At 42.8% G+C, this 24,678-nt stretch overlaps 1 protein-coding gene across 2 annotated transcripts in view; it reads right to left on the bottom strand.

Annotated features, from left to right (window-relative positions):
- NKAIN3 (sodium/potassium transporting ATPase interacting 3) overlaps window positions 1-22,745 on the bottom strand; it is a 578,866-nt gene extending 556,121 nt beyond the window's left edge. The window contains exons 1-3 of one of the 2 annotated variants that reach the window (XM_075125173.1): window positions 21,259-22,745; window positions 19,811-19,930; window positions 18,740-18,806 (exon numbers count right to left, since the gene is read on the bottom strand). In XM_075125173.1, the coding sequence (XP_074981274.1) occupies window positions 18,740-18,781 (42 nt within the window). In that variant the 5' untranslated portion in view covers window positions 18,782-18,806; window positions 19,811-19,930; window positions 21,259-22,745. Of the gene's footprint in view, window positions 1-18,739; window positions 18,807-19,780; window positions 19,931-21,258 lie in introns of both variants that reach the window. The other variant, XM_075125172.1, reaches the window with a different exon arrangement.
- Between the last annotated feature and the right edge of the window lie 1,933 nt (window positions 22,746-24,678).

Raw genomic sequence — 24,678 nt, forward strand, 5'->3', positions numbered from 1 at the left:
TGACTGATGTCCCATGCAGGTACTCATTCCACAAGGATTGCAGTTCCCAGATATTCCAGAATTGGAAGTGGACTTAGAGGAAGATATCTCCTAGAAAAGCTTAGGAATGGGGTTGGGACCCTCCCAATGTTTGGTACAGCAAGGAGGCAACCCCCTTTCCCCTCATAGAAGGGGAGGACAGAGTCCCAGCAATGGGCTGGGGAGCTGATGGCAGGCCTCTGCCATCTGAAAATGATTAAGGAAGGATGACCTGCACTATACAACTTATTGCTGGATAGTTCCCAGCTGAATCAAGTTAATAAAGTTGCACCCTTATTAAACCATTTTTTGCATGTTGTCTGCCTTCCCTCATGTCCAGGACACTGCTTCCCAGATGCAGAGAGAATGTGCTTACTACTTCATTTCTTTGTGGAGTACGACTTCCTCCACATAACGCCAGCAGCTCCCCTGAGAGCAAAGGCTATGGGCCAGATCCTCAGCTACCATAAAGTGACATAGCTCCATTAGCTTCAACTGAGCTATGACAATTTACACAAGTTGAGGATCTGACCCTGCAAAACTGCCTGGCACTTAACCAACCATGCAGGAGCAGGAAGCTTCTTCCATTAGCACCTGCCAGGCCAGGTATATTAGGTGGGCAATATATGTTTCCCATTTGTGTATTGTAGAAGGGTCACTATTTGCCAGGTGCCCCTGGGGGCCAAAAGTGTTACCACAGAGCCTTCCCTCTGCCTACTCTCTTCAGTGGCTGCTGGGAGCTACATATAGCTCAAAGACAGATAATGACTGAAATGGTTAGTTGCCCAAAGTAATTCAAAATAATCCTCAGTGTCCTAAACACAAGATCCAGTTATAGTAACCCCATAGTTCGCTCCTGTCATCCACAAAGCTCTTATGCTGCACAGCAGAAACCTAGTCTTCTATCTCAGGCTTCCTTGCTCTGTTTATCTGCCCCCTATATCTTCATGCTACCTTTTACATTGAAATTACTTGATTCCCCTCAGGAAGGGCTATCTTGTAATCATGGCTGGCTTACTCCCAGGCTATGAAGCCCACAGGCAAGCAACCCTGTTACATGTATCTTTACACACCCAATTATTTTGCTCCATATCATTTTTTTTTCTGCTCAATGAGCTCATAATACAAACATTAAGTTGCTGGAAAAAGTTAATTTTCCTAAAACAAAGCCAATTTCTGCTAGTTAAACCAACCAGATTTACAAATTATCATTTGGATAGTATACAGAGTGGCATTTATGTATGAGTGTTTGAATACACACCCCTCCCCTTCATGCACACAATAATTCCACAATTATATTAGCTGTTTAAGGATTTACCTAATTTTATACTCTATACATAATCTTTGAAAATGAGATTTGCATGAAGTAATTTAAAATAGACAGGGCGAACTAGAAGCACATAATTATGTGTCACTCAGAAATAAATACATTTTTCAGTTTTCAATTTCCATAACTGAGTTCACTGAAACCTAATTCAGCCTGTGTCTCTGAATTACTAAAAAAGCAGTACTCTACTTTCTCTACTATACACAATTATATCTGACTTTTATAGAGAGGCACTTTTGTTAGACTTTCCTACATGGAGGGCAAACCTTGATAGTATCAAAAAGGATTGCTCTCCGGAAGCTGAGGGCTGGTCCATACTACAGACGAGGCAGCTTACTTCAACCTAATTATGTCAGGCCTGGTCTACACTACAAAGTTAGGTCGACATATGCTGCGTTAGGTCAAGTTAATAATGTATGTGTCTACAGTACCCAGTCCATTCTGTTGACCCAAAGGGCTTGTAAAGTCAATTTCTGAACTCTACCACCGTGAGAGGCATCGCACTTGAGTCGATATCCACACGTCAAAATGGGGATAGTGTAGACAGTGCACTGTATAATTTGAATGAATTGGCTTCCAGGAAGTGTCATAGAATCATAGAATATCAGGGTTGGAAGGGACCTCAGGAGGTCATCTAGTCCAACCCCCTGCTCAAAGCAGGATCAATCCCCAATTAAATCATCCCAGCCAGGGCTTTGTCAAGCCTGACCTTAAAAACTTCTAAGGAAGGAGATTCTACCACCTCCCTAGGTAACACATTCCAGTGCTTCACCACTCTCCTAGTGAAAAAGTTTTTCCTAATATCCAACCTAAACCTCCCCCACTGCAACTTGAGACCATTACTCCTTGTCCTGTCATCTTCTACCACTGAGAACAGTCTAGCACCATCCTCTTTGGAACCCCCTCTCAGGTAGTTGAAAGCAGCTATCAAATCCCCCCTCATTCTTCTCTTCTGCAGGCTAAACAATCCCAGTTCCCTCAGCCTCTCCTCATAAGTCACGTGTTCCAGACCCCTAATCATTTTTGTTACCCTTTGTTGGACTCTCTCCAATTTTTCCACATCCTTCTTGTAGTGTGGGGCCCAAAACTGGACACAGTACTCCAGATGAGGCCTCACCAATGTCGAACAGAGGGGAACGATCACATCCCTTGATCAGCTGGCTATGCCCCTACTTATACATCCCAAAATGCCATTGGCCTTCTTGGCAACAAGGGCACGCTGTTGACTCATATCCAGCTTCTCGTCCACTGTCACCCCTAGGTCCTTTTCTGCAGAACTGCTGCCTAGCCATTGGTCCCTAGTCTGGAGCGGTGCATTGGATTCTTCCGTCCTAAGTGCAGGACCCTGCACTTATCCTTATTGAACCTCATCAGATTTCTTTTGGCCCAATCCTCCAATTTGTCTAGGTCCCTCTGTATCCTATCCCTACCTGCCACCGTATCTACCACTCCTCCTAGTTTAGTATCATCCGCAAATTTGCTGAGAGTGCAATCCACACCATCCTCCAGATCATTTATGAAGATATTGAACAAAACCGGCCCCAGGACCGATCCTTGGGGCACTCTACTTGATACCGGCTGCCATCTAGACATGGAGCCATTGATCACTACCCGTTGAGCCCGACAATCTAGCCAGCTTTCTACCCACCTTATAGTGCATTCATCCAGCCCATACTTCTTTAACTTGCTGACAAGAATACTTGTGGGAGACCGTGTCAAAAGCTTTGCTAAAGTCAAGAAACAATACATCCACTGCTTTCCCTTCATCCACAGAACCAGTAATCTCATCATAGAAGGCGATTAGATTAGTCAGGCATGACCCTCCCTTGGTGAATCCATGCTTACTGTTCCTGATCACTTTCCTCTCATATAAGTGCTTCAGGATTGATTCCTTGAGGACCTGCTCCATGATTTTTCCAGGGACTGAGGTGAGGCTGACTGGCCTGTAGTTCCCAGGATCCTCCTTCTTCCCTTTTTAAAAGATGGGCACTACATTAGCCTTTCTCCAGTCGTCCGGGACTTCCCCCGATCGGCATGAGTTTTCAAAGATAATGGCCAATGGCTCTGCAATCACAGCTGCCAACTCCTTTAGCACTCTTGGATGCAACGCATCCGGCCCCATGGACTTGTGCACGTCCAGCTTTTCTAAATAGTCCCTAACCACTTCTTTCTCCACAGAGGGCTGGCCACCTACTCCCCATGCTGTGTTGCCCAGCGCAGCAGTTTGGGAGCTGACCTTGTTTGTGAAGACAGAGGGAAAAAAAGCATTGAGTACCTTAGCTTTTTCCACATCCTCTGTCACTAGGTTGCCTCCCTCATTCAGTAAGGGGCCCACACTTTCCTTGGCTTTCTTCTTGTTGCCTACATACCTGAAGAAACCCTTCTTGTTACTCTTGACATCTCTTGCTAGCTGCAGCTCCAGGTGCGATTTGGCCCTCCTGATTTCATTCCTACATGCCCAAGCAACATTTTTATACGCTTCCCTGGTCATTTGTCCAATCTTCCACTTCTTGTAAGCTTCTTTTTTATGTTTAAGATCCGCAAGGATTTCACTGTTAAGCCAAGCTGTTCGCCTGCCATATTTACTAGTCTTTCGACACACCAGGATGGTTTTATCTTGCACCAGAAACAATGTATGCACTTCAATGCTACCCTTGTGCTTTGTATGCTTTGCAGTGGAAACCTTGTCCATCGGCGCATCCTCCACACAAGGACAGAAACTTTCCCAGATTGGAATGTGGAAAAAGAAGACACCAGAGGACACATTCAATGAGTTAATGCGTGCCTCTGAGAGTGACAAGATGGAGCTCGGCTCATGGAGCATTGCACTGTCCGATAGCCTGCACAAGGAGGACAGGAGAGCATGTAGGGGACACGAGCGTGACATGCAGGATGAGATGATGCAGATTATGGGGGAGCAAACAGACATGTTGAGGCATCTGGTTGAAGTTCAATAAAGACAGCTAGAGGCTAAAGTTTCACTGCAGCCTGTGCTGAATCTGCTGCCATTGTTGCCAAGTTCCACATCCTCCTCTCCCAGACGTCCTAGGATGTGGGCGGGGCAGAGGAGAGGGTCCGGTATCCCTTGCACTCAACTCCAGGGAAGGGTACAAGGACAGAAGGTGCCCATTCCCACACCTTTGATTGTTATTGTGGTGCAATTGTAAGCAAGCTGTCCTGGTTTCTCCTCCCTCCCGCTCCCTCCAGTGATATCAGCCCCAGGTTATCTTACTTTTCTTTGCTGTCTCTCAGTGTTTGTGAGCATAATAAAACTTAATGGATTGAGGAGAAAAGGCTCTTTATTCATTCAGCACACAGTGCTTAGCGGGGGTGTAGTTTACAGGGGAGTACATGCAACGACGGGGACAGCTTGGTAAGGAACAACACACAAGTCTCACATTACTGTGCGTCATTGATAAAACTAGTTTTCAAAGCCTCATGGAGACGCAGTGCCCTTCAATGTGCTCTTTTTATTGCCCTGGTGTCTGGCTGCTCAAAATTGGCTGCCAGGAGATCTTCCTCCACCCTTCCCCACCCCCACCCTGCTGGAAACTTTTCTTCCTTTGTTTCACAGATATTATGGAGCATGCAGCAACAACAATGGGGATATTGCTTTCACTGAGGTCTAACCTAGTAACAAAGTATGCCAGTGGGCTTTTAAACATCTAAAGGGACATTCCAACACCATTCTGCACTTGCCCAGCCTGTGGTTGAACCAATCCTTACTACTGTCCAGGCTGCCTGTGTACCGTTTCATGAGCCATGGGAGCAAGGGGTAGGCTGGGTCTCCTAGGATCACTATTGGCATTTCAACATCACCAATGGCTATTTTGCTGCCTGGAAAGAAAGTTCCTGCTTGCAGCTTTCTGAACAGACCAGAGTTCCTAAAGAGGCGCGCATCATGCACCTTTCCTGACCATCCCACGTCGACATCGGTGATCCACCAGGGCTTGCAACACCATTGAGAAGTATCCCTTTTGGTTTATGTACTCTTTGGTAAGGTGGTCTGGTGCCAAGATAGGGATATGTGTTCCGTCTATCGCCCCACCGCAGTTAGGGAACTCTATAGCAGCAAAGCCATCCACTATGTCCTGCACGTTTCCCAGAGTCAATACCCTTCTTAGCAGAAGTCTATTGATTGCCCTGGAAAATTGGATCACAACAGACCCCACTGTAGATTTACCCACTCTGAATTGATTCCCCACTGACCAGTAGCAGTCTGGCATTTCAAGCTTCCAAAGAGCTATCGCCACTCACTTCTCAACTGTCAGAGCAACTCTCATTTTAGTATTGCTGCGCTTCAGGGCTGGGGAAAGCTTGTCATACAGGTCCATGAAAAATGGCCTTACGCATTCAAAAGTTCTGCGGCCACTGCTCATCATCCTATAGCTGGATAACTATATGGTCCCACCAGTCAGTGTGTGTTTCCTGGGCACAGAAGCGGCGCTCCACCATGTCAAGGTGATGCATGACTGTCACCAGCATCTGTGAATTGCTCCACGCCATGGCTTCAAGCAGGGCTGCTTGCGTGGCATCACATTGTTCCCTGCGGTGACTTCTGCTTTGGCTGAGCAAATACTGCAAGATAAGGCATGAGGTGTTTGTAATGCTCACAACCACAGTGTACAGATAAGTGGGGTCCACGCTTGCCGTGCTATAGCTTAGGAAACCCAGCGTAACCCAGGCTTAGGAAAAAAGGTGTGAAAAAGGCTTGGTTTGTTTGCCGTTGATTTCAGGGAGGGAAGGAGTGAAGTAAGTGTATCATGGGAGACCAATGCCATGTTCCCATAACCATCCGTGCAAATGTTTTGGTCCCATGAGGCATAGCAAGCCCAACCCAACATTCCACTCGGCTCTATGCACTGTGGGATAGCTACCCACAGTGCAGAGCTACATGAGTCGATGCAAGCCCTGCCAGTTACGATGTGTTCCGCCAACACAATTAGCATAGTGGGGACCCACAAAATCAACGTGTTTAAATCGGAGTTTCAATGTCAACTTAAATAAAATTCACCTAATTTTGTAGTGCAGACATACCCACAGTGTCTACACTACAGCTTTCCTCCAATTGATGCAAGTGCCCTACTACACCAACATAATAACTCCAGCTCAGGCATATGGCTTACATTGATGCAGTTACGGCAATGTAGTGTCTGTGTAGATACTGTGTTCCTTACATCGCCTTTTGGTTGTCCTCCCGCCCCCCTGTCCTCCCGCTCCCCTGGAGAACTGGGTGGCCTGGACCCCACTTCTGGCTGGATCTGGGGTGAGAAGCCCCAAGCAGTTTCCTCCCACTCCTGGCAGGGAACAGGGAGTGGGGCGGGGGTACAGCCACCAGGAGTCCAGGAACCTGTGGGGCAGCTGGGCACCCTGCAGGGACCTTCGAGAGGAGCTGAGACTGGGCTCTCAGCTCCCCACACTGCCCTTCTTAGGTCAGTGGAAGTGTTCCTGGTAAGGACGCATACCACCAACCCAAGGAGGGTAGTGTAGACATGCACCACTGCAGTAATTACTGGGGTGGCTGTAAGTCAACTTAATATAGGTTGACTTAGGTTTGCAGTGTAGACATACCTTAGATTTAGATATGTTGGGAGACATTCTCATCCCAAGTCTGGCCCGTGGACATTAGATAAAGGGTCTGGAATAGTGTAAGGGGACTTTAAAACTGAGAACTCTTCTGGCATAGGAATGGAGGAAGACAACGCCAGGCTGTCCTCTGAGGACACCCTCAAAAGACTTAGTAGAAAGTGGGTATGTGGCAAAGTTATGAGCCCAACATGCCCCCTCCTGTCTGGATTCAGTGTTGCAGCAACTTTGACTCAGGTTCCCTCACTGTCCTTTGGCCTACTCCAGTTTACAGTCCAGCCTCTTTTAGGGCTACAGAGACCTTTACCAAAATCCTATAGTAGCAATACAAAAACCAAACCTTCTGCCTGGCTGGGCTCACCTGGCTGCCATTTTATCACCAACATGCCTCCACTGCTTTACACTGTCCTGTGCTTCAACCTACCCCACAATCCAGGGGCTCTTCTCAGAGCATGACAGCAGAGTTTCTCTCTATCTGCAGCCCCTTTCTTTTTTCATAGCAAAGCAGACTTGACTGAATAATCTATGGCTACCACTAACTATAATTCCTCAATATTTAACAGTTTAGATTCTCTCGCTCTGCCCTGTCTTTTTCAGGTAATATAACAATGCCTTTTTAATAATACCCCAGTTCCCCAATGTTTTTAATTTGTTACCTCAAGTCATTTGAATTCTTCAGAAAGCTTTTCCCTTTTATCAAAATCCTTACATACCTGTACGAGATGATCAATTGTTTCTTCCACCTTACATAGCATGCATAGTCCATCCTTGTGTCTATTTATTAAAATAATAGGTTTTTGTTTAAGCCATGTTACAATGGCCAGTTAGTACTCTCAACAAAAGCACTTCCTTAGTCCTATCAAGGCCTTGAAGTATGTTGCTATCCTCAACTCTAGGGCATAATTCAAAAAAAAATTATCTTCCACTTTTTTCCCATTAATCCAATTTGTTTGCCATTCCCCTTTTACATTTTTCTGTACTAGGCTTTTGAATTCCTGTTTACTCAAGGCTATTTATGTGTCAATCCTTCTGTTTTTTTACAGTGTTTTTAGCTGCTTTGTCTGTCATTTTATTCCTTGTTATCCCAATATGCACTGGGATCCAAGCTAATGCTACATGTATTCTTATCTGTTATTAGAAATATAATTTCATTGATTAAATCACTTCTGCATACTGACACCCTTTTTATTCACCATAAGGCCTGAAACTGAATCCAAAAAAATGACCACCACTGCTGGGCATACCTCCCAGATCCAATTTAATGCTAGCATTATTGGTACTAGTTCAGCTGTCATGACAGCTATATAATTGGATATTCTTTTAGATGTACTAATTCCCAGTTTTGGTATACAATATGCTGTCTCCACTCTGTTTTTCTTTTGTGGACCCATCTGTATATATCTGACAAAACTAATTCCACTTTTCATCTACACAATGGTACACTTCATTTTTAATACCTACTTATCTCTTTTTTCCCCTTACATTTATAAAAGGATTATAAATCCATGTTTAAACATGCAGCTTTCCACCCATAAGTGATCTTCCCAGGACTAAAAATTCTGACTTTGTTCAGCTTTTCCTTGTCTTTCATCTTCTGCATCTACACTTGAACTCAGATGGTATGTGGAGTTCTAACATTATGTGCTATAGTTTGCCTAAAGAAAGCCAAACAATCCTCATATTTGTTTGCTATTTTCATCACTGCAGTTCCCATTAACTTTGGCCGGGAAAGTTATGTTCAGTAGTTTTCAGGTGTAGCGTAACTGACATTTCACTAGAATCTGTGTAGCGCACATATAGGTGTTGTAATAAAATGCACCACACGCAATATGCAGTGCCTGGGCTTGTATTAAATCTACCTTTTTAAGTCCTAATTTTGCTTATGGCTGCCCAGCACTTTGGCCGGCCATAGTCACTAACTAAGGCTACGTTTTAGTCACGGGTATTTTTAGTAACAGTTTTGGACAGCTCATGGGCAGTAAACAAAAATTGACATCCCATGATCTCTTCATGACTTGTACTATATACCTCTGGCTATAACTTGGGGGGGCAGGGGGCAGTCCAGGGGCAAGCTCCTGGGTGGACGCTTGACCCGGCAGCTCTGCGTGCTGCCTCCATCCTGAGTGCCGGCTCTGCAGCTCCCATTGGCTAGGAACCATGGCCAATGGGAGCTGCGGGGACAGTGCCTGCAGGCAGAGGCAGCACGCAGAGGTGCCTGGCCACACCTCTGCCTAAGAGCTGAAGGAGGGGGATGTCACCCCTTCTGGGGAGCCCCCCAAGGTAAGTGCTGCCCAGAGCCCTCACCCCCTCCTGCACCCTAACCTCCAGCCCTGAGCCCGCCACCCAAACTCCTCCTGCTGCTGGGGAAGAGAGGGGTGGCCCAAGACTGCCCCAGCAGCGGCCTGTGTGGCTGGCCTTGGAGCCACCCCAACTGCTCAGGAGGCCTTGGGGTCAGCCACACTGGCCGCTGCAGAAGTCACAGAGGACCCAGAAGGTCACAGAATCCGTGACCTCTGTGACAAACTCGTAGCCTTATCAATAGCTGGTCTGATTAAGGCTTTGTATACTATCAACAGTGTTTTTTAACTGTTCCCCCCAGTTAGTCCCAGGAAGACTTTTAAGCAGGTTAATCCTTCCTGTACATTTATCTTTAACATAGTTTATACTATCTTTCCAAGGTAATTTAGTGATCAAATATTACCCCTAAGAATTTAAACCCTTTAATTATTTCTTTTGTTCTCTCTACAGTTAGAGGTTACATTCCTTTGTAGATTTCCTTTTTGTAAAGAAAAGTCCTTTGGCCTTAGCAATGGAGAACTTGAAACCCCATGCATTTCCCCAGTCACAGGTCTCACATAGCACTTTGCTGATCCTCTTTTCTGCCACCTGAATATTCCTGCTCCTAACGCACAGAGTACAATCATCTGCGAATAAAGTGACACCTATCCCGCACTTATTGTCTTGAGAGTTCATTTATCATAATATTAAATAAGATTGGGTGGTAACATTTCCTGGCCGTGTACCATTTTTAATATACATATTCAACATTAAACTTTCCCCAACTCTGCATGGTGCTTTTACTCAATTCTGTAATCCACCCATACATTCTTCCCCTTATCCATAGTGCACCTATTTTATACAACAAGACTTCCCTTCACAGCATGTTATATGTCTTTTCAATATCTAACAAGACAGCTATCATGAAACCTTTGTGCCTCATACTTTTTTGTATTTCAGTTTCTAATTTAATAATGTGATCAATGGTGCATTTTCTTCTCCTAAAACCATTCTGCACTTACCTATAATGCCACTGTTTTCCAAATAGGAAACCAATCTTGCATTCACCGTTCTCTCCATAATTTTATCCAGAAAGGATGTAAGGACAATTGGGCTAAAGGCATCCATTTCTGTGGATAGTTTGCCCGGTTTTCATATTGGAATTAATACTACGTGTTTCCACCCTAGCGGTCCTTTTCCCCCATATACTGTTATGTGATTCCAAGAGAACCCTCAAACTGCTTTCAGAGATATAATTAAACATTATGTTGCATATATTATTTTTATCTGGGATTTATTCTTGCTGATATCAATAACTTTCTCAAATTTCCAGATGCAAAAGCATTTAGTCAGTGCAGTATCTTCATGTTTACCCCAACTACATAATAGATCAGGATGCACTCCTCAATGAATTGTCTTAATCTCATGGAAAACTTCACTTTGATTTTCATCATTACTTAGCCCTGGGAAAGTTTCTCATTATCAGAACTTCTAGCTATGTTGTCAGTCGCAGTCAGACCTGGGATATGACTCAGTCTGAATTCCATTAATTTTTCTAATTTGCCTGTATATTTCTGATGTCTTAGTATCTTTATTTATCCGCCAACCGTGCTTCCTCCAACTTTCTTTCTTTGATGTTTATTTAATAATTCTTTGTGCAATTGCCTTGCTTCTTTTATACTTCATTAGATCTTTGCTATTCATTGTACTTTTCACTTTTTGTAGGCTTGTTCCTTTCTTTAATTGCCATTTTACACTCCTCATTCACCACAGAAGTGAGTTTTTAGTTTTGAGTACTTCAGTATTTTAGGTATGACTACAGTAGCTGCTGCTATTAATCCCTTTATTATATTATCATTGCAGCTTCCTGTGTCATCACTCACACAAAGATTATTCCCAAATACATTCCCTCAGTACATTTACATGTAAATATTTCCTAATTAGCTTTCTTAAAATTCTAGGTGGATAATTTTCCATTGCCTTCAAACTCATCTTGCCCTTGAAAAGTAATAAGTATATGGAAATGATCACACCCCATTCTTTCTTCTTTATATATTTCCCAGTTGCATTTACTTACCATATCTGCTGTTATATTTACCAGGTCTAAACAGAAAACATTACCAATTGCTGCATTAAATCTAGTGGTGGGGCCATCATTTAAAACTACTGAATTGGTTTCATCAATGAACTTTTCAAAATATGCACCATTTTTATGAGCTGTTTTACTTCCCCCACAATTTTTATGACTATTTAGGTCACCACATATAATATATGATTTAGCATTCTTCACTATTTCTTGTAGCTCCGAGTTTTCTAATTTCCTCCCACAGGCCCTGAGTTCCTGTGTTACCGGGGGGTGCTCGACCCCGGCTCCGTCCCAGACCCTGCCCTTACTCCACCCCCACCCTGCCCCTTCCCACTCCTCCTCTGCCCCTTCCCACCCTGCCCTCACCCCACCTCTTACCTCCCTGTCCCCCCACAGTGCCTCCTGCATGCTGCTGAACAGCTGATCGGTGGTGAGCGGAAGGGAAGGAAAGGTGCTGATCAGCAGGGCTGCCGGTGGGCAGGAGACGCTGGGGGGGGGGAGGGGAGGAGCTGATTAGTGGAGCTGCCAGTGGGTGCTGAGCACCCACTATTTTTTTCCTGTGGGTGCTCCAGTCCTAGTTTTTGGTTTTGCCTAAAGTCAATATACCCTGGAATTTTAAAAGCAAGCTTTTTAGCCTGCCATGTTTCCTGTATACATATATCTGGTTTAGTTTTCATTTCCAGTACTTTTTTAGTTCTTAACCATATGCTATCAAATTGCACATTCCAACAGAAGACTGTGATCCCCAATGGTCATATTTCTCCATTAATCTCATTCAAAATTGCATGAATATGTTCCATTGACAAATTGCTAATATACAAGTATTTTTCTGTTGCTCTTGCTATAATTTTCATTTGTTCTGATTCTTTCCCTGTTTGTGATGTACAATTTATCACTTCTATCATAAAAGCAATAAACCCTTATTTTGTCACTGCTAGTATATTATTGCCTATTCCTTTCACAGTGTTTATCATATTCTTTACAGAATAAGGCTATGTCTACTGGTCCCCTTTTCATTTGCTGATTTTCTCTTCCATCTCTACTTGATGCTCTGAGAGGCTCCTTACAGCTTGTGCAAAAGATACGTTATTAATATTTTTTTGTCTTTTGTGTCTCTTTAGCTTGTCTTGCTCCAATACACCTCTATACTCTGGACTGTGATTACCACTGCAATTACTACATTAAACTCTGCCCCTTCTATATTTTTTTCATATGAGTGCTCTTCCTCACATTTCCCTTTACAAACAGTTGCTATGTGCCCATACCATTGGCACTTATACCACCTTAAGGGAGAGGGGCTATATGACTTGGTTCTGAATAGCTGAACCCTTAGGGCAGGTCTACCCTACAGAATTACTTTGGTATAACTACATCTCTCAGGGGTGTGAAAAATCCACACACCCCCCAAGCAACATAGTTACACTGACCTAAACTTCTGTGTAGGCAGTGCTGTCAGCGGGAGAGCTTCTCCTGCTGACATAGCTACTACCTGTAACAGAGGTGGATTAACTATGCCGATGGGAGAGCTCTCTCTCATCAGCATAGTGCAACTTCATCCTCAGCTGTGCTTTCCCCCCTCCCTCCCCCCCGCATTGTCCCTCTCCAACAGACTCTTTTTTCAGTTTCCAGAGTGACTTCATATGGGGTCAGAAAATTCCCCACATCCCTTTAGCCCAGCCCCTTTCTGTTCTGAATGTCCTGTTTACAGTAGCCACCCAGTTCCTTTGCCAGCTCGGACTAGTGGTCATTTAAGTGTGGCCCATCCTCAAGATGCAGCCAGATAGCATAACTGGCCATGCTGGCCCACATTAACCTATTCAGGGCCTATGTGGGGTACACACCTGGCTAGAGTGAGAGGGACCTGTCAGAGATAGGAACAGGTGGAGCCATGGTGCACAGAGCTACAAAAAGTCTAGGCAGCACTACGACCCATCAGTAATCGATGACAGGCTGCCATAATGTAGACAGCCCTCCAGGGCTTTGGGAGTCATCCATTCAGGGAGCAGAAACAATACTACCTGACTTATTTGACTGATTACCCAGCCCAAAAAATAGCCAGAGTGAACAGTTCAAAAGTAGTCCATTGGCTCAAAGACAGTTGCCTAAACAACTAATTGAATTACTTGTATTTTATTGGTTTATTATTCAATCTGTTTGCAGATAATTCTCAAAACAAAAAGGCTACAAATAAATTGTCTGCTGCAAATAGTTTTCCCAGCTCTAACGGTCAGAACTTTCTCCGAGAGTCGACAGAATGAGGCTGTGATTATGATGATTTTTTATCTTAAAAGTTACAAAGGTATTCAAAATCTGAATTATGTCCATTGCAAAATGAAAAGGATATTTGGACAGCCCTTCAAAATTGCACAATATATGGGAGATGTAAATAGGAACTAATCCAAAGTCCATTCTATTGACTTCAATTTGGCCCCTTAACAGCTCCTTAATAATCGTTATTCCAACTTTACAGTTTGCACATCTGTGTATAGTTAAGAAAAAAGCAGCCCTGCCAACATTAAATGAATCAAACAACCATGACACTTACTGGGCTAGATTCTCTATTGGTTTTACACTGGTGCAGCTCCATTGGTTGCAGTCCCACTATATCTTTGATACTAGAGTAAGCAAAGCTGTACATATATGCTCCAATAGTGGATGATACTGATGCTAGGACACAGCTTTGTTTTGTGTGGCACCTATCTAGGTCCTATACTTTCTAATTTTAATATTGGGCTGATTTTATACTTTCCATAATCCGCAATAAGAGCCATGTTAGCTCTTGCATTTCTGATATAAAAGGAGTAAACTCTTCCTCTTCAAGGTGTTTTCTAATTAGTCTTGATATATTTATCAAAAAACTTTAAATCAGAGACCATCTTTTATGTTGCATTTGCTACCTTACCCCAAAGGGACCCCAATCTGGACTGAAGTCTTGGGATGCTACCATGATAAATAAAATAACATTGCAATTTGCCTTAAACTCCTCAAGATCAGCTTTTCATCCATTTGCCACTGCAATGGAGAAGGATTGAGACTCCAGAACAAATAACGTGTGTAATGTTTCCTCAAAAGTTAATGAAACCAGAAAAGCCTTGCCTGTCATTTGTTTGCTAAAATATCAAATATTTCAGAAAAATGTAATATGCTAGTTTTGTATTTTTAAATGTCAGTGTTCAGTAGCAAATGTCATCTTTTCAGTAAGGAACAAGAGCTTTGCAGAAACTACAGAGAACTTCTGGATATGAATTTGACCCACCTGTGGTTCATTCTTCATACAGCTAGAGATTTTTGTTAGCAAAAGTAAAGGTAGTTTGAGCCAGGGCTTTTGTCAGCCACCTCATGAACTTTAACCTCCACCCTAATACACACAGACAGATTTTGAAATGAAAGAGCCCCTTTTATGGCACAAAGGCATCTCATCTCAAGCACTTGTAGGCGTTGAACCTGTTGTCTCCTTATCTCCCATGCTTCTGCAACAACCAGCATTGCACTGCACACAGCAGACTTTTAAGACTCAGTGACATTGGCTTAATTTACACAACCCCTGAGATGTTATTCTACACTCTTCCAGCATTCCCCAGTTTTGACTGTATCTCATCTTCAAGCTTGCAGTCTTCCATAACCCACCTGCCCTTGTACCTGAACTGGTAAGGCTGGTTTAATGTCCAGTTTCCCTGTGGCACCTCTACTGATCCACGTGACCTCAATCATGCTCATTTTCATCCCATGCCAGTTTAGCTGGTCATATCACTGGTTTACTATCGCTAGGTGTCCTTTTGAGGATGCCCTTATTGCTATGTCAGCTGCAGATAACAGCTTCTCACAGTTTCCCAGTGGGATCCTCCTGCTGACACAGTCCATCAATATGATAAACAGGAGCAGACTTAGGACTGTCCCCGGTGCGGTCCAGCTTTCGCTTCAAAGAGACTTCTTGTTCCAAAAACCACATTCAGATAGATCACTGTTGTAGGTGATCTAAATAGGGCATTTCAATAGTTATTAAATCTTTCATACTTCCTCAGCATTAGTGTAGGAGTGTCCTTTGGTCCACTTTATTGTATGCCTTTTCCAGATCTCTAAAAGCCTTTAACCTATCCTGCTGGTGTTCTAGCTGCTTCTCTATCCCTTGCCATATTATAAACATGGCATCTGTGGTTCCTCATCTTTTCCTAAAGCTGAACTGGTCTTGTTTGAGGAGGGGTGCCACCATTCTCCTTATTCTAGCTTCCAGGATACTTCCAGTATCATCATCCTATGCAACAATAGCTTTATCCCTTGAGATAGTTTCCACATTCATGGATGCTTCCCTTCTTATGAATTGGAACCAATTCCTGAAGGACAGGTGCAAGTCTATCTATCCATATGGCTTTAACCACTCTGATCATCCATTTTATGCCTCTCTTGCCCAAGACTTTCACCAAGTCCCCTGTCACTTCATCAGGTCCCATTCTTCATTTCCTGGAGCATTTATTTCTCTAACCAAAAAGTAATACATTCAATTCTGTGATTGTTAGTATTGTATTTTTGAATTGTGTTTGGTAGTGATTTGTAAAATTCCTTGCTCATGCTTTATAAATAAATGCAATAAAAAAAAGATACCAGCTACACAATGGCCTCTGATTGGTTGTAATTACTTATCTTTACTAGGGTCCAAGTGTTAAGAGAAGACTCCTTCTTATACTTGGAAGCATACAAGCTCTCTAATTTGTAGATCATAAGGATGGTATGTACCAATGGTCCAGACACCTGAGAAGAATATTTTTAGTTTTGTTAATAGCCGTTATAATTTCTAATGTTCTTGTCAATTTGTTCATTTTAAAAAGTAATTGATAAGGAAGGGATGTGCTACACATTAATTAATCCTACTGATGGTAAACCATGAAAAGTAAAGGAGGTTTGTGTCTATGTCACTGCAAGCAGCATTGCTGCAGGGTTGCAAGGGTCTGGAAAATTGCTGTTCATCTATTGTACCAGCCTTAAAACCAAATTCTACTCTCAGGAAGAAAAATGTGCCAAAGACAAATTTAGTCAGATCTCAGTGCATCACAGAGGTTTGGAATGTTTTCAAAGGCCTTACCTCTTAATTTCCCCAGATCTCTATTTACAGGTGAGACTCCTGGAAGCCTACGGATCTGCACTTCTGCCAAAAACATTCAGTGTTTAACCCATACTGATGGCTGTGTACAGGTTTCTCTGTACATATTTTTGTTCCTTCAGCATTCCTGTTCTTGCTTTCAAAAACAAAGAACTAGACTGTTGGATGTTCCATTACTTGAAATAACTGACCATATTACCCTCTGGAAACAATATTTTTTAAAGCGCATAATTACGGATGTTTTGAAACCCCAGGAACCCAACCTCTTATCCACTCTACTAGGAGTCAGCACATTTAGGACTGAATCTTCAGCTGTGATGGAGCAGAGCCCAGCATAACTAAGACAAAAGCAAAGTGACTCTAAACCACTTTCCTGACTCACTTACTCCCCAAATCTGGGGAGAGGTTAGGGCCAAACCTTTCCACACCACAAGTTAAAGCAGCCTAGAACTGCTGTAACTTACATTGGGTTGTAATGGCTCAAGTGGCACAAAGAGACTTTAGCAAGGATCTGGCCTCTAATTTCTGGTCCCACTCTTACGCGGACTTCCTGTGTGATGTGTGACAAGTCACTAAGCCTCACTTTACAGGAGGCACTAAATACCTGCATGCCTCCATTATGCCTACTTAGAATCATACTTCTCCTCTACTTCAGCCTCATCTCCTTTACATATGAGCTCTCTCATTCAAACCAACCTCCTTTTTCCCCTTAAATGGTTATGCTTCACCCTCCAACTGTGAAGTCTTGTGCGCTCTAGTGAACACACACTTACTGTTTTATGTCCCAACAGAAAGAAATCAAAGTCTCCCAGCTTCACTAGAGAAAATTCTTAAAGGTAAAGCAAGTGCAGTGCCAGAGCCCTCAACAGAAACCAGTTTAGAGCATGTTCATTTTGGTACCAAAAAAGCAGCTGTATGTATTTGAAGAAAAAGAAAAGACAGTTAACTATGCAAAAACCCAAATGCTTTGATCAAAGGCACAGACACTTCCTGCTTTTCTAGGACAGAGATTTGTTTATAGCTGATCTCTCCTACCCACTGTACTCTGACTTCTCAAGAAAGCAAACCTTGTATTTAAAACCCTACTCCTTTCAGGTCACTTTCTGCCAGTGACTTGTCAGTCTGTCAATCATTCCAGGTCCTGCCACCCCGTACATATTTATATAGAAAAAGCAGTCCCAGCCCGTATCCATTCCTGGTATAGATTAGGAGTTTACTCTCCCCACTTTTAAGATCACATGAGGACTTATCCCCCAGTGAACTGGTGATAGGCACACAAGTGGTAGCCTCTCTTCTCACAATAAGCGAATCACAGCACTGTATAGTAATCTCAATAAGTTCAGAGAGGAACACCTGAAGTAGTTAATAGACAGTATGCCACAGATCTAGGGTGACCATATTTCCCAAAGAGAAAATGGGACACCCGCAGCCAGTTGCCCGATTCCCCCTTTGCCGTCCCCACCGCAAGACTGTTGCCCGTGGCTAGAACCCTGCAAGGGAGGAGGGGGAGCCTCAGGAGACTGTCTGCTGGTCGCTGGAACCCTGCAGCTCCCCCACCCCCATGCTGGAACACTGCCTCCCTTCCCCAGCTCTGCCTCCAAACTGCGAGGCGGGAAGGGCTGGTATCTCTGCTCACCCCCCCCCACATTCCTCCACACTGCACCCCACTTTTTTGACAAAAGTGGGCATTTGTCCCATTTGATCTTGCAACTGATAAAGTCCGCAAGAGCAAACAGAACAAATGCTTCCTTTTGGCTGGGGGGGGAAGTCAGGACAGCTGGGACAGAGCTTAAAAAAGGGACTGTCCCGGTCAAAACAGGATGTATGGTCACCCTACACAGATCTGTGGATTTCATGGAGGATAATATTCAGCGAGGATGTGGGGATGGAGAAGAACCACAAGGGTGGGTCATGGTAAAATGAATGCTGGTGAAAATGGTGGATGGTGGGATTAAAATGAATTAAGGTCTCTTTATGTAAAACAGGTTTCGGTTCAGATTGTCAGTTTAAAATGGACAGACACCTTAACTGGACTGTCCAGACAATCCTTGTACTGTTTAAGACAGGTCAGTTTATTATTAATTACTGTTGTCATTGTTTGTATTTAAGTAGTCCCTCCAGCCAGGTTCGGGACACATTGTACTAGGTGCTGCACAGATATACAGCAAAAGATAATCCCTACCTCAAAGAGCACACAACCTTAAAGACAAAACACAAGACAAATGGGTGGAAGGTTGAATGGGTAACAGGACAGGGTAACAGTAAATCATGTACGTTTTGCATAGACCAACTGGGTGCACAATACATCGGTACAATAAGATGATCAATATCAATAATCTCTGCTCATCACCTGCTTAGCTGTTATCACATGGCTGTGTTCTGTAGGCATCATGGGAGAAGTGACCCTTTAAGCGGATCTGAAAGGGATAAAAAAAAAAAACAGTTACTTACTTTCTCGTAACTGTTGTTCTTTGAGATGTATTGTTCACGTCCATTCCATATTAATGTGGAATGGACGTGAACAAGCACTCGAAGTAGTAGTGGTATTTACAGATTTTAAACAGCATTCCCCCCCACCCCTCAGACACAAAAGGCAATGTGATTGCAACTAAAATAAAAAGGCTTAATTTGTCAGTACTCTTTGAAATTCAGCATGCAAATGTCATTGACAAAAATGGGGAAGCTACAAAAAATATCCTCCCTCCTTTCCCTAAAAATTTTGGGGAAATAAAATTACGAGATTCAAATCCCACTTGTATGCGCTCTGAGAAAACATGAAAATTAAGGGCCAGATTCTGCCAGGCTTATACGTGAACCCCAGTTAGGCTCTTTGAGGGTCTACTTGCCATGCCAAACAGGGTTGGCATAAAAGTGCCCCTCTGCATCTAGAGATGAGGAGAAATAAAAAGGATCTTGGGGCGTGGTCATAGTTACTAAAAGATTCAGCAACAGATCCAGCAGAAGAGAAATGTACAAAATATTGGCCCATAAATTGATAGGTGCCAGTTTGGAGAATAATACTTTTTTTAAATAAAAATAAAGATCAACATGATTAAATTCATTAAAATTATTTCTTTGTTTTCAGATCATTACAAATGTATCTTCTGTACATTTTAGTAATGTAGCCACAAAAAGAAAGTCAGAAATGCATAGAGTAGCGGTGTTTTACATTAATACAAAAAAGACAAGTGATCCTGGTTTTCCCCTGCCTGGCACCATCTGTAGTCATGCAAAATGAGGGCAGGGTGCAGAATAGTAGCATTCTCATATTATCTAGGACACCCATCACCACAGGCCTTGAGACAACTAATAGAATAGAACTGAAACATAACACACCCCAAAAAAAAACAAACAGTGTAGTTCAATACATGAGAATGATTCAAAGAAATACCAGCTAAGAAGAACACGAAACAGTATTGACCATCTAGTAGAAGGATTCCACAATTGTGCACAGGTGTATATTGATGGAAACAGCATTCCACGTTCACTAGGGCTTTGTCCATGTTGTAGTAGGAGGACAGAACCTCTCCGTGAGCCATTTCTAAAAGGTATATACATATATAATGCCAAATGACTTCAATTCAAATACTGTTATGTTTTCCTAAATATAGAGACTTCAAGGAAAAAAAAAAACACACATCTTTGACATGGGAGGAATGTTCAAACTGAATAAATGAACTTTTCCTATTTTGAATAAAAGTTAATGTCATTTACTTGGCTCATGATATACCGACTGAGAAGTGAGAGACACAGGAAAGAATGTGATTAAATAGTTTCATTTGGCACACTGTTTAAGTATTCAGCCTTGATGATAATGCTCTCAAAGACAATCAATCACTGATTTTAATTTGCTTTATTGTGTTCCAGCCAGACAAAGAAAAAAGTGAATTAAATGTAGAAGTTGTTTAGCCATTCCCTTGCATTCTAAAATAACCCAGATGGAACATACCACATAAGCTAGTGTTACTAAAATGTGACATTAAGCAGTAAGACTTAAGCAGTGTATTTTTAGGGCTTATTAATATAAAGATAGATGAAAGGGAAAAAGGAGTCATCTCATCTCATTCACCTGTTTATTGTATATCTCAAGTGCAGTAGGTGGTCAATAATGACATTCATTTATATAGTGGTATAAGTGTGTGAGGAGCTACATAAAACAAGAGTGACACCTTTCTGCCATGAAACTTACAGTCAAAGGGGAGACATAAAACAGATTGTGTGTGGGTGGGAGAAGAGAGATCACAATTGAGGAGAACAAGGGAAGAAAGATTTCTGGAAGAGTTAGGTTTGAAGGAGGAAAATGCAGACAAGAAATGGGAGACTAATTTAAAAGCAGTGAGCTGCACTATAGACTGTATGAAGCTCAGACTGGAAGAAGACAACAAGGATCTGGGAAAGGGTTCAGAACAGGGTGTTGTAGTGACTAGACTGGGTTAACTCACTGGAATGCTGTGGTTTGCCAGATTATGACAAGCTGTAGGCTTGATAAGTAAATTCATCTACTGCCTTTACAGTTTGCCTATTCAACACAATGTCCACTTGCTTTCTGTTTTTGTTAGTCATGTCAATGTACAAGCATTTTGTTTGTGTTGCATTCAGGAAAAGTCCATATTCCTCTCTAACTGTTCTGAGAGACTCCAACATTTGTTGCATTGCACTGGCAATTGTAGCAAAGAGTAATGTGTCAGTCTACTGGAGGTCAGTTAAGAAGTGTCTACCAATGGAAATCCCAGCTCCTTCCACTTTGTCAGAAGGTTTCAAGGCTTGTCCCATAATAAATTCTGTGTATATATTTATTTAAAAACCTTGGGACAAAATGCACCCTTGTTTCACATCCTGCCCAGTGGGAAACCATTCACTGTTACTTACTTTCCGCAGTTGATACTGTGGTGTGTTGGTGATGGTAGAGACTTGTGATGAGTTCAATGAGATGCTCTGGAATCCCCATGTCAGCCAGTATCCTCCAAAGACGATTGTGCTAGACAGGATCAAATGCTTTTCAATAGTTAATGAAGCACATGATCAGTGTGTGACTGCCCTCTGCATTTGACAATGATGTGACGGATATTCCTGATTTGGTCATGTGTGCCTCAGTCCCCTCTGAAACTGGCTTGCTGTGGTGCTAGTTCCGATTCTGTCTTTCTGTCGATCAGAGCTTTGCTCCTGAGTGATATCAGAGAGATGGTCTGATAGTTAACAGACTGTGTTAGGTCTCCCTTTTTGGGCAAGGACAGAAAAATTCCCTTTGGCCAGTCATCTGGCCAATTTCTAGTCATCCATATATCGTTACAAATTTTCCACGTAATATCAGGACCACATTTGCCAGTTGCTTTTAACTGATCTGTCGGCAAGTTATCTATTCTTGGCGCTTTCCCAGGCCTCATTGTCATGATAGCAAGAGCCATGTGTTTTTGCATGATTGATGGCTTTGGCTCCAGATTCTCTTGTCCATTTTCTTGTATTATGAGTGGCTCTGGTGAGGCTGGCGGACTGGCACAGTAATCTCTCCACTTGTGTTTAATATCATGACCCTCAGTGAGGACTCTGCCCTCATGCTCATGTTTGATTATAGGGAAAACCTTTTGTTGAGAAGTCTCACAACTGTGAACATACCTTTTGTATTATTTACTCTTTATAGTTCTCAAGTTGCATGCATTTTGCCCTTATATATTTGCTCATCTTCTCTCATCTGCCTTTGAATCTGTCTGCTCAGTTCCATATATTCTCTCCTACATTCTTTTGTCTCCAAGTCATTCTCCGTCACTCTACCTCGTTTTTCTGTCAGCTAAAACACTTGCTCAGTAAACCATGATGCAATCGGACACTGACTCTTTGGAATGTGTGCTTTGGCAGCCTCAAGCATTATAGTTTTCATTTTACTCTAAAGTTTGTTGGGGTTATTCTCTTCTTTCACCTGTGCCAATGCTCAACGCCATTCTGGACAAAGTTTTGTTCATTCTGGACAAGTCCAAACGCAGTGAACCTGTTGAATGTCATATCTTTTTTACGTTTTAATTTGATGTTTGAGGTGAACAGCTGTTTGCAGATTATGGATCAGACACCCAGGAAAGTCTTTGTCCAATGGACACTTGATCTCCAATGTTGCTGTGTCATTACAGAGTCAATATGGTTCTTTGTTATACCATCAGGCAGATGAATTTAATTATCTGGGCTCACATAAGTCCGATCAAGGAGACTGTTCCAAATGAAATAGGAAGATGAGTAGGGATTGCTTGCTCAGCTGTGACCTCCCTTAAAGTGTAGAAAAACATCTGAAAATGTACAAAGGTGTGACTGGTGAAAGCCTAACTTTCTCCTTAACAATTTATAGATATGAAGTGGGGAAAGTTAATGCTGCTGACAAGAAGAAAATTGAAGCTTTTGAAATGTGGTGCTGGTGAAGACTCTTGTGTATCTGCTGGACAAAAAAAAAAAAGACGAATGCCTGTATTAGAAATATTATTAGAAAAAAAGCAGACCTTGGTGTTGGAAATCAGCAGATGCAATCTTATGTGCTTTACTCACATTCTGCATGGATATGGAAATAACAGGGAGAAAGTTACTGTGACCGGGGTGCCTTGATGGGCCACACTGAGAATGCCACACTCAGGGAAGATGGCAAGAAATAGGGCAGACAATCCCCCCCAAACTGATGATTTATTCTCTAATTAAATTCAACAAGCCAGTAACAAAACAGCTTCTGTAAAACCACACTGGTTAACAAGAAGCCAAACACAGTCCTCTTAAAGCATTCCAGACTTTTGCTTCCATTAGAGAGCCAAGTCTAATATAGTGAGGGGTTACTGAAAACCTAATTCACCATATGTGAGGTTCACCAATTCCAGAGGACCAATCACTTATCCCCAGATCATTATGAGTCTCAGATCTCACCCAATAATCACGCTAATGTCAATCCTTTAGTAATTAAAACTAAAGGATTATTAATAAAAGGAAAAAGAAAGAAGAGAGTTGTAGTTAAAGATCAACATCAAATGGTTAAAGATTAACATACATATGAGTGACTTCCACTGTTCATAGTTCAGGATCGCAGCAGTGATGGAATAAACTGCTAGCTTTTAAAAGTCTCTCTGGAATCATCACAACAGGTCAGAATACAAAGGCAGCTTAGATATAAAGTATATTATAGTCTTTCGTGCATTTTCCAGGTTATTCCAAATAATAATTTGAAAGATCATAGACTCACAGAATATCATAGAATCATAGAATATCAGGGTTGGAAGGGACCCCAGAAGGTCATCTAGTCCAACCCCCTGCTTGAAGCAGGACCAATTCCCAGTTAAATCATCCCAGCCAGGGCTTTGTCAAGCCTGACCTTAAAAACCTCTAAGGAAGGAGATTCTACCACCTCCCTAGGTAACGCATTCCAGTGTTTCACCACCCTCTTAGTGAAAAAGTTTTTCCTAATATCCAATCTAAACCTCCCCCACTGCAACTTGAGACCATTACTCCTCGTTCTGTCATCTGCTACCATTGAGAACAGTCTAGAGCCATCCTCTTTGGAACCCCCTTTCAGGTAGTTGAAAGCAGCTATCAAATCCCCCCTCATTCTTCTCTTCTGCAGGCTAAACAATCCCAGCTCCCTCAGCCTCTCCTCATAAGTCATGTGTTCCAGACCCCTAATCATTTTTGTTGCCCTTCGCTGGACTCTCTCCAATTTATCCACATCCTTCTTGTAGTGTGGGGCCCAAAACTGGACACAGTACTCCAGATGAGGCCTCACCAATGTCGAATAGAGGGGAACGATCACGTCCCTCGATCTGCTCGCTATGCCCCTACTTATACATCCCAAAATGCCATTGGCCTTCTTGGCAACAAGGGCACACTGCTGACTCATATCCAGCTTCTCGTCCACTGTCACCCCTAGGTCCTTTTCCGCAGAACTGCTGCCTAGCCATTCGGTCCCTAGTCTATAGCTGTGCATTGGGTTCTTCCGTCCTAAGTGCAGGACCCTGCACCTGTCCTTGTTGAACCTCCGATTTCTTTTGGCCCAATCCTCTAATTTCTCTAGGGCCCTCTGTATCCTATTCCTACCCTCCAGCGTATCTACCACTCCTCCCTGTTTAGTGTCATCTGAAAACTTGCTGAGGGTGCAATCCACACCATCCTCCAGATCATTAAAGAAGATATTGAACAAAACCGGCCCCAGGACCGACCCTTGGGGCACTCCACTTGATACCGGCTGCCAACTAGACATGGAGCCATTGATCACTACCCGTTGAGCCCGACAATCTAGCCAGCTTTCTACCCACCTTATAGTGCATTCATCCA

The sequence above is a fragment of the Caretta caretta genome, chromosome 2, assembly GCF_965140235.1.
Source record: "Caretta caretta isolate rCarCar2 chromosome 2, rCarCar1.hap1, whole genome shotgun sequence".
In the NCBI taxonomy this organism is placed as follows: Eukaryota; Metazoa; Chordata; order Testudines; family Cheloniidae; genus Caretta; species Caretta caretta.